Source organism: Euprymna scolopes, chromosome 43 (assembly GCF_053919585.1).
Source record: "Euprymna scolopes isolate OS-2025 chromosome 43, ASM5391958v1, whole genome shotgun sequence".
NCBI lineage: Eukaryota > Metazoa > Mollusca > Cephalopoda > Sepiida > Sepiolidae > Euprymna > Euprymna scolopes.
Window position 1 is genome coordinate 34,847,382 of NC_136524.1, and position 14,934 is coordinate 34,862,315.

Sequence of the window (14,934 nt, forward strand, 5' to 3'; positions counted from 1 at the left end):
TCTTCTAATCAGCAATGGTGATCAATTTGATAACTCTGTAAAAAAAAGAAGTTGGTATATGCATGTTATGTTGAAAATGAAACCTGGAAAAACGAAATTCGGAAAAACGAAATTCATATATTCATCTACATGTCTTTATTTGAAGACTTTCTCAAAATAATTGATTTGAAGAAGTAACACAAGTACAATATTTAAAAATATTTGTTACACGAAAATAATTTTTTTTTTTTTTTTTTAATTTTTATTTATTCAAAGGAAGTAAAATCTGCTGAAACTTTAAATGCCTTTATGAAATGGAGTGAATTATTTTTAATATCAATATACAAAGTTTTGTTGGGAATGTCGTGTAAAATAGCCCAGATATAAATTCAAGTTCAGTTTGGTTGGTAAATAGTTTACTGGTTAAGAGATAAATTGTGGAAACTGTTATGCTAGAATATTATTTCCATAATTTTCATTACACACGTATGTGTATGTTCATCAGCCAATGTTTTATTAAAACTGGTCACAGTTGGTATCTTTAACCCTATGGGTTGAGTTTTCAAGTATTTCTGTGAAATCAAAGATGCAGATTGGACCTTCAAACTAATGTATAGTCTATCTACACACACACACACACACACACACAGAGGAAGTCCTAACTCCCTAATATTCCTGGTGAACCAAGTGCAAAAGAGATCCAGATAATTGCACTTAAGGAAACAGCGAGGATATTAAAAAGACCTCTCGGTTGGTTTTAATAAAAAGCAGAGCAATGTTGGCAGATGATTTGGCTGCCTCATACCCAGCATTACAATTTCCAAAGAAAGAAAATGCATAACATATTTGGGGGCAGTGGGGACTTTTCTTTTTTCTTTTTTTTTTTTTTTTTTAATCAAAATAAATATTTTGCGTCATCAGTTTTTATATAGATAATCACCTACACACTAGGATAAGGTTGTCCTTGTTCTTATTGGACATTGCTCTATGAAGACTTTACTGAATTATTTAATGTTAGAGTGCTCGTTAACCTCTACTATCTATAGTTCCTTACCGATAGAAGTCAAAAAAGATAAAGGTTTGGGGTTACTAGGAGACCAAATGTTAGAAGTCATGTGATTATGAAAATAATTGCTTTGAAATTTACCGTGTATTCTGGCATATAAGATGACCCTTAAAGTTAAATCATCTTTAAAATCCAATATTTCATAAGATACCGGGTGCTGCAATCTCTTGCCTAAGCTAAACAAACATGGTTTCGTGATTTAGCAGCCGTCTTATGCAAACCGATGTATGATAAATTTATTAAAATTTGCTCCAATTTTGTACCTCGTTTATCTGACAGTGGCCTTGTATGCTGAAATATACGGTAGTTTAAAAGTCTATTAGCCCTGGTTAAGTTATTTTTATCTTTTTTGATGTATAACAACCTTTACTTATCCCATAAGATTTGAATTTGATGTCTTTTATGAACATTTCAGATTGTTCATTCTGACACATTTTTCTTTTGCAATCAACCTCACAAATCTTTCAGAGTTACTATACTTACTGAATAAACTCAAGCGTCTTAATGTTCCTTGCATTTTTGATAATGGTGATTCCTTTTTATCTTCAATCTTTATAAACAAATGATCAAGCAGTTTTTAAATATGGTTCTATTTTTATATTGCTGTAGTTAGCCTTCATAGTCACAATAACTGTGCACCTCTTCATTTGTTATGTAATTGCAAGGGATGCTATTGATAATTCTGAAATATAGAAAATATAAAGTAAAGTATTATTCCTGTTAAATAATATTTAAAAAAAAAAAAAAAGTTTGCGTGATTTTTTTGCCAATGCATGAAATGTTTGCTCTCTTCCGTTTTCATGTTTTTCTTTTCTATTCTTCTGTCTTCATCACCTTCAAATATCCATTTTATTTCTCTAAATTAAAAAAGAAAACGTATTTTATAAAAGTCTTTATAAAATTATTATAAAAATTATATAAAATAGCATTATGCAACTTGATTGTACACTCAAATGGTGAAAAAAAAAAAAAAAAATTATTTTATGTTAGTAATTTAATTTTTCATATCTATAAATTAGCATTTCCTATGACTTAAAGAAAAATGAAATGCACACTTTTTGTTTTTTTTTATGTTTTCAGTGGAAAATTTCTTTCCAAATCAATTTTAGATGGTAAATTTAATTAGTAAATTTAATGGGGTTATCTAACTTACTATTTGCATTCTTGCTTCCCCTCGCTATTTCAAATGTCTTTTTCTTTTCTTTTTATGTTCAGAAAAGAGCACATGTCTTTTACATGACAGAATAGAAACACATGTATTTATTTTATTTTTATATATGTTAGTTCTTACTATAGAGTGAGATTTTTCTTTGTATCATTGACTAAAAACTGCATACAAATAAGATAACTCATGTATCAGTTCTTTAACACACACAAGCAATTTATATTTAATTCTGTTCGGTATTGTTTTTCATTAGTCAAATTTACAGGAAAGAGTAGGATTACTCTCTGACTGGAACTTTTCCAATTTCATTCACATGTCTTTTTATATGCTTCAGTACGACTTTGTTTTACAATACCATTTCACAACTTTTAGAATATTTAAGCTACAAAATATTTAAGCTTTAGATTTTTAAAAAAATAAAAAATAAAAAAATAAATAAAAATGAATGCAATAAATTATTAACAGTAAGATATAAATCCAATACTTTTTTTAACAATCTTTGATCCCAAATTGATCTGTCATTAAATGGGAAATATTTTAATATACAAGCATAACTTACATGTTTGTATTTTGCAAATTATGGAACAGCTTATGTGTCGACCTCCGACTCCAATTCTTTAATCAGTGGGTAAACGCTTTATTGGTAAATAGTCCTGGTGAGGCCCCAGCTTGCAGGCTTTGGGGAGTGTGGAGCCACCCTTTAATTGCCATTGCTCTCAGGTCTGATAGTACCTGTTAAGGTCTTAACTATGGGTTATTAGAAACTGACTTGAAAAAAAAATATTCTATTAAAAGCTTTTTTTTCAAAATAACTGGATTTAGCATTAAATAACCTGGAAAGATTTGATATGCCGTAAAACAAAAACAAACAAACAAACAACTTTATTAGTAAAACAGGAATTGCTGTCTATTTTGCAGAACCTTTATCCTTGCAGTGTATTATGAAAGTGACTGTCAAATCCATTATCCTTAACTAGCAATACCCAATAGAAATTTCATATTCCTTTTTAAAATAATAAGTCTCTCTTATGGTCAATACTATTTAGAACAAATTACTATAGAAATAAATCATTGTCAGCTCAATATTCTAAAATAAGATGGATGTTTTTTTTTTTTCTTTATTAAAATTTCTAGCAATTTAATTATTAAAACAGTCAATATTCTGTCTTACCATAAAAATAATTGTCAGTTAAATATTTTTTCAAATTGATAAAAACCAACATCACATTTTTTATTGTGTACTGTTTTAGGTGATAGTACAAACTAATTTGACTTTGGAACAATTCATTTTAAAATGAATAAAGTCAGAATTTTTCTTTTTTTTTTCTTTTAATATCAGATTACTCACCAATTATTTTTGCTGATCTCATTTTTAATCTATGGGGGATAATGTTCATGTGAACATAAGATGCCCTATCATATTATAAATTACATGCCTCAATATTCATGTGAAAGGTATTTGCAAAATAACAAGTTGTGTCCAATTAATTGTATATAATAAATTGTTTATATTACAGGGCTCTACAAACAAATTTATCTTTAGTTGACCTTTTGACAACTAAACATTTTCATTTACTAGCCAAATAGAAAAGTTACTAGCCAAACCCACATGATTTTTAGAATATGACATCTTTGTTCTGGGATGAGAATGTACATCATAAATACATTTCTGATTATTTTTCTAAATAAGTGTAATTCTAAATATGCACCGAATTTTATGTTGAAACTGGAGGGTATAAACATTTGAATTTCTTCAGATTTTTTTTTTTTTTTTTTTTTATAAAATACATTCGTTAAAAAAAAAAATATATGTATATATATATTGTTCTGTTAAATCTTTTATTGTTTAAATAATTTGACTTTGCCTGTTTTATTATAAAAACAAATTAAGGTTAGACATTTTTTGCTCAGTATATTTGGAAGATTTTCAATTAAATAAATACAATCACTAAAAGAGAAGTGTTTCATTATTTCTAATCGCCACTTTGAAAAATAACTCACGACTGTTTCACTCTCAATGTAGAGCCCTGTATTAGGTATTGTGCTTCTGTAATAATTCTAAAAGGTTTATTCCAAAATAAATAAAGCTTACTTTGCATGAAATATAGAATTATAAAATGGATTATATTATCTGAGCCCTTTCTTTTTTCCTTTTTTTCCAGTGGTCCAGCAGACGCCTACTGTTCCTGTTAGCACCCAATCTCCTGGCGTTAGAGATCTGCAGCGTGCATATGATGCTCTTGGCCTTACATACAAGCAGGCTACGAGTGGTAATACCGTTCCTCCAATTCGATCAACTCTCTCCACTCAACCAGGTATGTGTTACATTTAATCACTTTCATAATTCTACGTTCCACTGTAAGTCATCTGAAAAGATTTTCTGCACAATGTTAGTTTGTATTTTTATACAATATTTGACTTTTCCAGATTCTAATTTACTTAAATTCATATATTTCAGGCCAAGTACCAGCTCAGCCTGGCATGTTATCAACGCAGTTAAATCCTAATAACCAGAATGCCCAACGGCAAGATATGTTACAGAGACCACAGGGTACTGGTGTTTTATTTACTGGTGTTACAAGTGGTGTTGCAGCCAACACTGGAGTTCAAGCTTTGAATCAACCTAGTCGAGGATCAAAGTCCTGGCATCAGTGTGTCACTCAAGATTTAAGAAATCATCTTGTTCATAGGTTGTAAGTATATCTTTCTTCTTTAACATCACTTTTCAGAGGTTAGATGTTTTCTGATCTCGCACAAGGTTACTCTTCACTTTTCGCTGTTCAGCGGGTCAACAATCTCCAAATTCCGCTCTGTGCAGTTTTATCCAATCACTTGCTTTCAAGTTTTCCTTGATCGGTCAACCTTCCTGCGATTTAGAAATTCATGCTTTTACAACGGTTTATTAACAGATGAACATTTCGCATGACTATATCAGTAATCAATTCTATGTTGTTATGTTATTCTAAGAATAACCGCCATACTGTGCAAGTGTAGTGGTTTTAACAAATCCTCTGTGTTGGGTTTGGTCAGATTTCACATCTAATCATGGATCTTTCATTGTGCTGTAGGTGAGCAAAAGATGACTGAGAGCCAAACACTCACTACCATATATCATGATGTTCCTAGTAGAGCTGTTATAGAAACTTAGTTCAGATGTAGAGAGGGACAGCTGATGATATTATCAGAGTAAACAGCTTGAGCAAAATTTTGTGAGTTTTACTCAAACTGCCTTCACTCTCGTGCCTGTATTGAGTTCACTGCTATCATCTTCTAGATAGCAGAAAGGGCTAGTACCTTCAGGGTATTATCATATAGTACCATCTCTTTATGGGAATAGGATGCACATGTCTTCTACATCTACATTTGGGATTTGGGGCAAACTTCCTCTTCAGGTCAGTGTATTTTTTGTGACCTGCATAGGTGCAGGCTACATGGTATCACGTTGCTTCTTAACACCCTTCCAGCATATAGTGCAAGGATACTGACTAGGGTTCCTTATGGATTGTCATTATCGTTGGCGGAACTTGGATACAAGTATACATTTTGTTTATTGATACTTCATACAATGCAGAAAAGGTCCTATCTGTACACGGAAGAGATGGCTGCAGCCACCACAGTGGATAGGAGGGTTTACAGGTTGTTGACCTCCAGCTTTTATTTAGGCTTTTTTTTTTTTTTTTTTTTTTGTTCACCCCACATATATTATTCTTCTCCAGCTCTCGAAGTTGTTTGTATCAATTTTGGTCACCTTAAGAGTAGATTTCAGTTGATCTTTAAAGAGGCGTTTTGGTGTGCCATGGAGTCTAGTTCCAATAGCAAGTTCTGAATGAAGAGCTTGCTTTAGTAGGTGATTTTGGGGCATTCGGGCAAGGTGTCCAGCACAGCGTAGACAGTGTCTGGTTTAAGGTGGCTTCTATGCTTTCCATCCCTGAGCGGAGGAGAACTTTAGTGTACGTGATTAAGTCTTATCACTTTATGCGTAAGATATTAAATCAGTTAACTTTCTTTTTTTTTTTTTGTTTATAAAAAAAAAATCATTCAAGAACTAGAGCTTCTCTCTCCTTTTTTAAATATATAGAAAAAAAACTTTATCATGAAACTTTATTGTAGAAAGAATAATTTTTAAACTGTTCAATGTACTTCTAAGCTAAATAAAATTAGTATGTTATGTGACACATATATTTTAAAAAAAAAAAAAATGCTTAATAATATAAAACTTTCTTGTATTTGTATATTTTAAACATTTTCTCTGCTAGCTACAAAATATGAACTAACATCGTTGAGTGTTCTCTTAGCTTTACGATCTTTGACCAAGATGTCCGCTTGGTTTATGATCAATTTTGCCCATTCACAAAAGTCAAACTATATTTTCTTTTGTCTATCTTTCGAGTGGCTTCCTTGAACAATGCCATCAGTGCATATTTTGTACTGAAACGCTTAACATGACCAAACAATCTCAAGACTTTAAGTTAGATGACAGAAGATATTGATGAGATGCTAGTGAGTTTTTGCAACTCTGCTATACTGATGTGATCAGATAGTTTATAATCAATTATAATGGCTTTGGAAGGTCTACTTTCTGATGTAATTTTAGAGTACAGTTGACATTCAAATTCATATAAAACTACAGGAAGTACATGGGGGTTATAAATTTTTACTTTGAATTATGTTTAGGTGTAAATAATTTTTTTTTTTTTTTTTTTTTTTTTTAAATACAAATTCTACACTTTTATTTTCCTCAGAGAGAAACATATTGTATAATAATAATAATAATAAAAAGTTTTTATTTTGGTCATTTCATTATTTGTTGTGTACCATGAAAATGCCCCACTGCCTTGTGGATGCCTTGGTAAAGGCTAAGGGAGTAAACCCTGACAAAAAATCCGATTTGGAGACCGATAAGCAGATGTTGAAGCTTTCTGGCAGCTCCTGCAGCCGCGCTGGCACCAACTGTATTGGCTTGCCTTTCCGTTGGAGTCTACCTGCAACGCCAAGAAGGGGACACTGATAAATCGCCAAACGAAGTTCTCTTATCTGCTCAGGCGTGCACTTGGTTAGCCACAGCAGACGCTGTAGTAAACCAAACTAGGTGCAGAATGCCATTGTCTCAAGAGACAGAAGGTTGCCATCACATTGATATTTTATTTTTTATCGTATTTATTTATTTATTTTTTTTTTTTTTTTTTTTTTTTTCAGAGTACATGCAATATTTCCTACTCCTGATCCTGCAGCATATAAGGACAGGAGAATGAAGAATCTAGTCGATTATGCCAAGAAGGTTGAAGGGGACATGTATGAAACAGCTAATGACAGAGTAAGTTTCTCAGATTTGTTTTTGATTTTTATAACTTATTTAAGTTATTTATAGTTGAAAAAGAAAGTTTATTTTAGTATTACGTTTTTATTAACTTGATATATTTTCATTTTCATATTTTCCTCCTTGCTAAATGAATTTTCTTAAATAAAAATCATTTCAACCATAAGCTATTATTAGCTTTCTTCAAAGTGGTTTATTGTTGGTTTCTACACTTGATAAAACATTTACAGTATCAACAGCTTGTAGATAAATTGATTTAAAGTAACCCCTGGAATTATTTGGATTAATAAAAGCTCCTTTCCATGGAGTAGTCAAGACATAACATTCAATACCAACTGTCAGTAACCTCCAGGCCTTGACTGAATTTTGTTTTGGAGCACAATACAGAAATATTTTTTCGGAATTATTTTTATTATTTTTTTTTTTTTCATTTATTTATTCCTAAAGTAAAATAAGTGGTATCATTTAAATATAATTGTATATTTAAATTTTTTTTTTTTTTTTTTTTTTTTTTTTTTATACATATTTGTCCTCCATGACCATGTAGTCACAGCTGTTTGGCCATCAGCCTATAATCAGCAGAGCTTTTTGGCCCTCCAAAAGATTACTAACTATACTATAGACTTCTTTGTGGTATAGTTGGGGTGCATAGCTAGCTGCCTATTCACAAATATTGGATTTTCAGATGTTTGAAGGGAATTAAATTAACTATATTTGGAAATATATGCCATGATATTCTGATCCATATCTTTAGGATAAGATATGTTGAAAAATAAATAAAAGTATTTGTGTGAATGGTATCTTATCAGTCATCTTATTACTTTGTTTTGTTTAATACTTATCAGTTTGTCATACAAACATATTTTCGTTGTGTTTTCTAACATATCGTATCAGGTATGGATCAAAAATAGTTGAATTAACTTTCTTAAAAAATCTGTGAAGATCAAATATTTGTTAGCATGATTCCAATCATGCTTCTCAGTTGCATGATTCAAAAGTTTGAGAGGGGGGTGGGTTTAACTGTGGAGCTCCCAGCTCTAAAAGTAAGCTTTCATGATCAATATTAGATGTATGTCAATGGAAGAGAGAAAGGGTTGGACATCATTGCTGAACATGTTCTTGAAGATGAAAAAAACAATTCAAACTTAAACTATATTTTATTTATCTTAATTATATTGGATATTCATTTTTCCTTAGCTAGGAGTTGCTTCTGATTGGACTATACTCACTAGTGAATCAGGAACCCTAAGTCCTTGGACTTCACATCATGTGTTTCTTCGTTAAAAGTCTACCCCCCCCTTCCCCTCTTCTGTCTGGTCTCACTTCAAAATCAGTTCACATAATTAAATAAAACAAAATTAACTTTCTGTAGTGACTTCTGACCTTAGAGGTTAAATTCTGTCAAGTAAGCTTATGTATTTAACATCTTGTATCTAGAGGTCTTACTGCTAAGTAGTATGCAACATGTATTAAAAGGCATTTCCTTTAAATTCATAGGATAATATATTGAATGTTTCTTTTGATAGATCTTTGAAAGTTTTTTTTTTCTTTTTCTTTTTTTAATATCTTATTTTTTTAATTTTTTTTTTTTAATTTCAGGAAGAGTATTATCATTTATTAGCTGAGAAAATTTATAAAATACAGAAGGAATTAGAGGAGAAAAGAATGAAACGACAACAGCAAAATATGCAACCTGTTCCAGCTAACCAACCTAATATACCAATGCGTCCTGCAGGTCAGCCAAGTAAGTGACAAAACTATTTTTAATCTGTTATTCACATTGATATGTTCAGTATTTAAAAAGACTTCTGTTTATTGTAACAAAGATGTTTTTCTCTCGCTCCCTCTCACTCTCTCTCTCTCTCCACACAAGAGACCAACCCCCTCGGGTTAGTACCACCTGCAACAAAATGAAGAGAAAAAAACATGTCTTTTTCTATGAATATGTTGTTTTTACATTGAAAGTCTCAGAAAAAAAAAGATTTTAAATCATTTAGAAAAAAAAATTATATTATATCATTCAATATCATTCAGTTTTAAATTTTCAAATTAAATTTGTATACTAATATTTACAAAGATGTAACCCAGTTTCTCTTGAGATGTTTGTTTTCCTCTTAACCTTGAAAAATTATTAGGAGTCATTTTAGGTTTCCTGTACATCAATTCATATGAATCTGACTTTGTGTTTGACATGCCTACCTCACCCGCTCCTATTTATTTAGCCCCTTTCTTCACTTCAAACGTAAAATACCCCTTTACTGTGAAACACATCCTCATAACCTGCAGAAACCGTAACCAAATTTATTCAAAATATTACAAAGCAAACTGATCCAAATAATCTAAAACTTAATGCCCACTAGATGCCATCCTCAGGTCTCTTCAATCTCTCTCTCTCTATTGGGGTTTGTCAAGATATCCTGACATGAATATGTTTCCCCTTACTGAATATTCAAATAAAAATAGTCATTGAAGGTCAAACATCATGGCTGCATGATGGTTTATAAATTCAAAGTAAAGGTTTGTCTTAGAGTGATGTTATCATGAGTAACAAAACTAGTTATTCCAACAAACCAGTCCAGATCTGATCTTGACATCAAACAAAACCAAGCAAAGATCACAAGAGAAATGAATTATATCACTATGAGGTCCACTGGGAAGAAGAAACCTATTCTTAACTACTTTAATTGCTCATGATTTTGAAAGTAAGGAAAATCCTTAAACACTTGGATGGAGAGTTATATAGGTTTCTTCTTCCCAGTGAACCACATAGTGATATAATTTATTTCTCTTGTGATCTTTGCTTGGTTTTGTTTGATGTCAAGATCAGATCCGGGCTGGTTTGTTGGAATACGGCATAATCACGTTGACACACTGGTTCTCATCAGATGATCAAAGTTAAGCAACATTGAGCCTGGCTAGTACCAGATGGGTGACCTTTTGGAAATTTGAGGCGCTGTATATGCTTTCTGCTTATCTCAACATTGTTTCCAGTCATTTTGAACCTCCACTGGTATCCAACAATGTCGACTCGAGAGGTGTGGTTGGAGATTGTGCAACTCTTGCCACAAAAATTTCATGTGCAGGCCCCTTACAGTGGGTATCCATAGTCTGTCAAGACTGAAGGAAGTCATATATATATATATATATATATATATATATCCTAATGAAATGTTAGCCTCAGACACAACTATGGTTAATAAGTTATAAGAAGAAACGAACATTGACTTCCACCATTAATCTATTGTAAGATTTTTTTTATCATTTCGAAGGGCTTCAATTTATTTAATTTATTGCTTAAACTTTCTCATTTTTAGATAGTTTTATAGTAATTTTTCTTAGTGCTTATTTATATAGCTACTCAAATGAAATGTATTTATTCAAAATAATACTTCCTTATCAGAGAAAGTATTAGTGTACACCAAAAATGATTGCAAATAAGAGTAGAATTTTGATAAAGTTAATTTAATATTTGGAATCCACAAATTCCAAACGGCATTCGTGTCAAACTAGCATGGAGTAGAAAATAATCTAATAGAAAGACTCCACACAATCCTGTTTGAAATTCATAGACTCAGCGTTATAAAGTGACTTGAATTTTTTTATTGAAATTCTACTCCCTTATTTTTTGGTGTTCAGTAATAAGTGTATTCATAAGTTTTCCTATTATTTTATTTTGAACTGATATATTTCACTCGCATCTCTATATAAATATGTATCTTTTTTTTTTTTTTTTTTTTCATACATAAACTAAAATGTTAAGCTTTTTAGAAAATAACATTAATTTTTATAAGTATAACTTTTTCTATGTTATAAAGCTAAGTTCAGATTTTATTATTATTTAATACATAGTATAAAGTATAGTATTGATTCTTTTATCATTCCAATTTTAATTTTTCTCATGTTAATCCTGTCTCTTTTTACTTAGATGGTCCTCTGTTGAATTCTGGTCAGCGGTTACCAACTCAATTGCAGAGTCCTCCTGATCCTTACGGACTGCCCTCAGGAACTCCTATGCAAAGACTGCCAATGGCACCTTCTCTACCTCTTCGCACAACGCCACCTCCTCCTCCAGTCAGTGTGCGACCAAATAGGGTAGATGTGCCAACACAATTTGCGGTCAGTCGTGGTTCTGGTCCGGCAAGTACAAACCCAACACCATCTCCACCCTTGTCATCACCTGTAGTATCGTCAGTTTCGCCTTCGGCAATAATTGCTTCAAGTCCTTCGTATCACGTAGATGTATGAACACTTATATTTATTTTTTCTTTTATTAAAACAACTTTATCAAATTCACTTGATAATTATTTTTTGATTACTATGTTTACTGTTACGTGAGATATTGAAATAATTGGGGGGTATGTTTCTCAAAAAAGGGGTGTTTAAGCATGCCAAAAACATGGCCACTTGGGCATTTTTTGTGTGAAAGAATATCTCTAACGTAACTGGAAATATTGTAATTAAAACATTAAAAATTGTTTGATTTTTGTTCAGAATTCTCTCTATATTAAAAAAACAAAATTAAAGAAAAATCTATTATGTTCATATCTGTGATGACATAAAAATATATTCCAAAAATCACAAATGATCAAGGAGTTGTATTTTTAAATTAGAATGTCAAATTTTATGAGTAACCCAACAGTGGTTGTATTGTCCATTTAAAAAAAAAAAAAAAACTCGAGCAAAAGGGAAATAACTTGACAATAATTCATTATTTATTTATATTGTAATGTTTACAAATTCCTATTAATCACTTAAACATTTTCTTTATAAAAATAAAACTACTTGATGAGTTTATGTAATTTTTGGAATGTGATATTTTACTTCTGTTGTGGATACAATACCTTATACACTTTTATTTTTAATATAGAGTGAATTCTGGATAAAAGCCTATTGTTTTAATGTATATTTAAAAAAAAAAAAAAAAAAAATGAAACCTGATTGCAATGAAATATGTTATAAAGTAATGCACATTCTGAGAATTATAAACTTTGTTAATGAGGATTTATAGTAAAATTAATAACCTCATGAAAACTATTTAGTCTGACACATGACTGCACAAAGAGTTGCACATTTTAAAATGCTTTTTTGCATATGTAACAAACATTGCTTTTACTTTGGGTTTATTTGTTATATAAATTTTTTTCTATTTTGTTTTCATTTATCATGATCGTCCAGTTAAAACCTATATTCAGATTTAATAATGATCTGTTCAAATATAGTTATAGACTGGGCATATATATATATATATATATATATATATTAGAAAGAGAATATTATATCCATAAAGAATAAAGCAATTTCTATAGGAAATCTTAAGTGGAAAAGCACAGTGAGTAGCAAAGCAAAAATATAAGTTAAAAGAAAAAAAAAAACAACCATAAACTCTAATCAGCATGATCTCATAAATGAAGATGATTTTTTTTTAAACTTATTATGTATATATGTAAGGATACTTTTTTGTGACCAAGAGCAGAGGTCCGCTTGAAATATAAAAAGTAACAAAAATATTAAATACAAAATGTAACATCATTTTTCATGCTTCAAAAAACCCTCATAACGTTTTAAATCACTACCTAGAAGCAGACGTGGACTTTTAACATTACATATATATTAGCAGGGGGCTAGAGAGCCATGGGAAATGAAAAGCATTGAAATTTATTGGGGAAAACCAGCTCCCCACAAAAAGGAAGTGTCCAAATGAATATCAATTGTCTGATATGAGGGGTTTCCCTGACATTGATCAAAGCTGATTGCTTTCTGGACATCCTGGCACGATGCTTTCGATTCAGTGTTTTTTTTTTTTTTTTTTTTTTTTTTTTTTTGTTTTTTTTTGTTTTTTTTATGAAAAAGCCAAACAAACATGCAAGAGGAAGGAATAGCATGAATTTTATAAAAGTCAATCAAAATAAATGTAGATACAACATCAATTCGCAAATCGTAGATATTATGATTTAGAGAGTATATAAAAAGTTCTAAAGAATAGTAATCCCCCACACTCACACACCCTGAGAACCCCGGCGAAAAGTCTTTGCTGCAGTTGTTATGTGTGTGTGTCCAAATTCTAGTATGTATTTTATATTAAATAGTTTGTAACTACATACATAATTCCTGTGTTTATTTTATTTATGCAAAATTTTTGTATGTTTGAAACAGGAGACAAATACTTTATTTAGGGAATGAACAAACTAAAATCGAATGATCAAAAACTTTGTGAAAATAAAATCGAACAATCAATAATTTTAGAAAATGTAATTGAGCAATGAATAATTTTAAAAACCTATGAATAATATTCAAAAATCCTTCCTGACAGAAATAATGAACTTGGAGCATTCTTTTTATAAACGCACATACAAAGAAAAACAAGTTTTAACAAAATTTGATAAATTTAAAAAAATGAAATTAAAACTTGTGAAGTAAGTTTTTAAAACTTAAAACCTCACCTGACTTTGTGTCTAACTTCTTGGAACAGAAATAAATAAACTGTCTTGAACTTTTTAAAAAAAATTTTTTTTTACATAACAATTTTTTCATTCCTACCGCCACTTGGACGTAAAGGACTACTATTTGGGATCCTGTCAACAAGACACTATGGGAGATGTTTGTTCACATCACGTTTACATTTCTGCATGTTAGTACAGTCAGGGAAGCAGAAAACAGAGGTGGAATGTGAAAGTTTAGCAGTCTGAGAAGAGAAACTATTAGAATAGAAAGCTTTGCAGCATCCAGGAATCTCAGTGAAGGGGTAGGGTTTTGCTACTTGACTGATTATTTGGGCAGATGTGCTTTGGGGGGGGGGGGCAACTAGCCTAGTCTCATTTATATACTCTTGGTCTAATCGTAGATTTTTTAATTTTTCCATTTCGCACTGTTTTATCATTTCTTCCTACTCCTGCTAGTTTCTTTCTTTTTTTTTTTTTTACCATGTTTCTTAATGGCACTTATTTAAATTATATTTTATGTGCTACACTATTGTCACTGCTGAGTTAGTATTATTGCAGGTTATTTAATTAGCCTATCTATAATTGTAAAAGTGATTTTCATAAGTACATATTGTTATTCTTACAATTATTTTTCAAACTCTTGCAACATTGAAAATCTACATTTTTTTTTATCATAAATCTACAACTCAAATTTAAAGTATTTTTGAAACCTATTTTTTACTTTTTTTTTTTTTTTTTTTTTTTTTTTTTTCTCAAATTTCATTGCCCCTTGATTGAAAAAAAAATTAGAATTTGAAGGTTGAATTAAGCGTTTTTGTTATTTCTCAAGAATTTTTTTTATCTTTTGAAGGAATTCACAATTTTATGCTTATTAATCTGATAAAATGTAAAAGCCAAAAATGAGAAGTGATAAACTTTGAGTGGAAAGGGAATATTTGCAAAATAGTTTTGGTTTTGTTCAGAATTC

General features: G+C 30.6%; 1 protein-coding gene across 4 annotated transcripts in view; it reads left to right on the forward strand.

Annotated features, from left to right (window-relative positions):
* LOC145268279 (histone lysine acetyltransferase CREBBP-like) overlaps positions 1-14,934 on the forward strand; it is a 107,519-nt gene that overhangs the window by 37,464 nt on the left and 55,121 nt on the right. For all 4 annotated transcript variants that reach the window (XM_080123671.1, XM_080123673.1, XM_080123672.1 and 1 more), the window contains exons 5-9: positions 4,373-4,525; positions 4,669-4,903; positions 7,407-7,524; positions 9,127-9,271; positions 11,453-11,766. In XM_080123671.1, the coding sequence (XP_079979797.1) occupies positions 4,373-4,525; positions 4,669-4,903; positions 7,407-7,524; positions 9,127-9,271; positions 11,453-11,766 (965 nt within the window). The remainder of the gene's footprint in view (positions 1-4,372; positions 4,526-4,668; positions 4,904-7,406; positions 7,525-9,126; positions 9,272-11,452; positions 11,767-14,934) is intronic.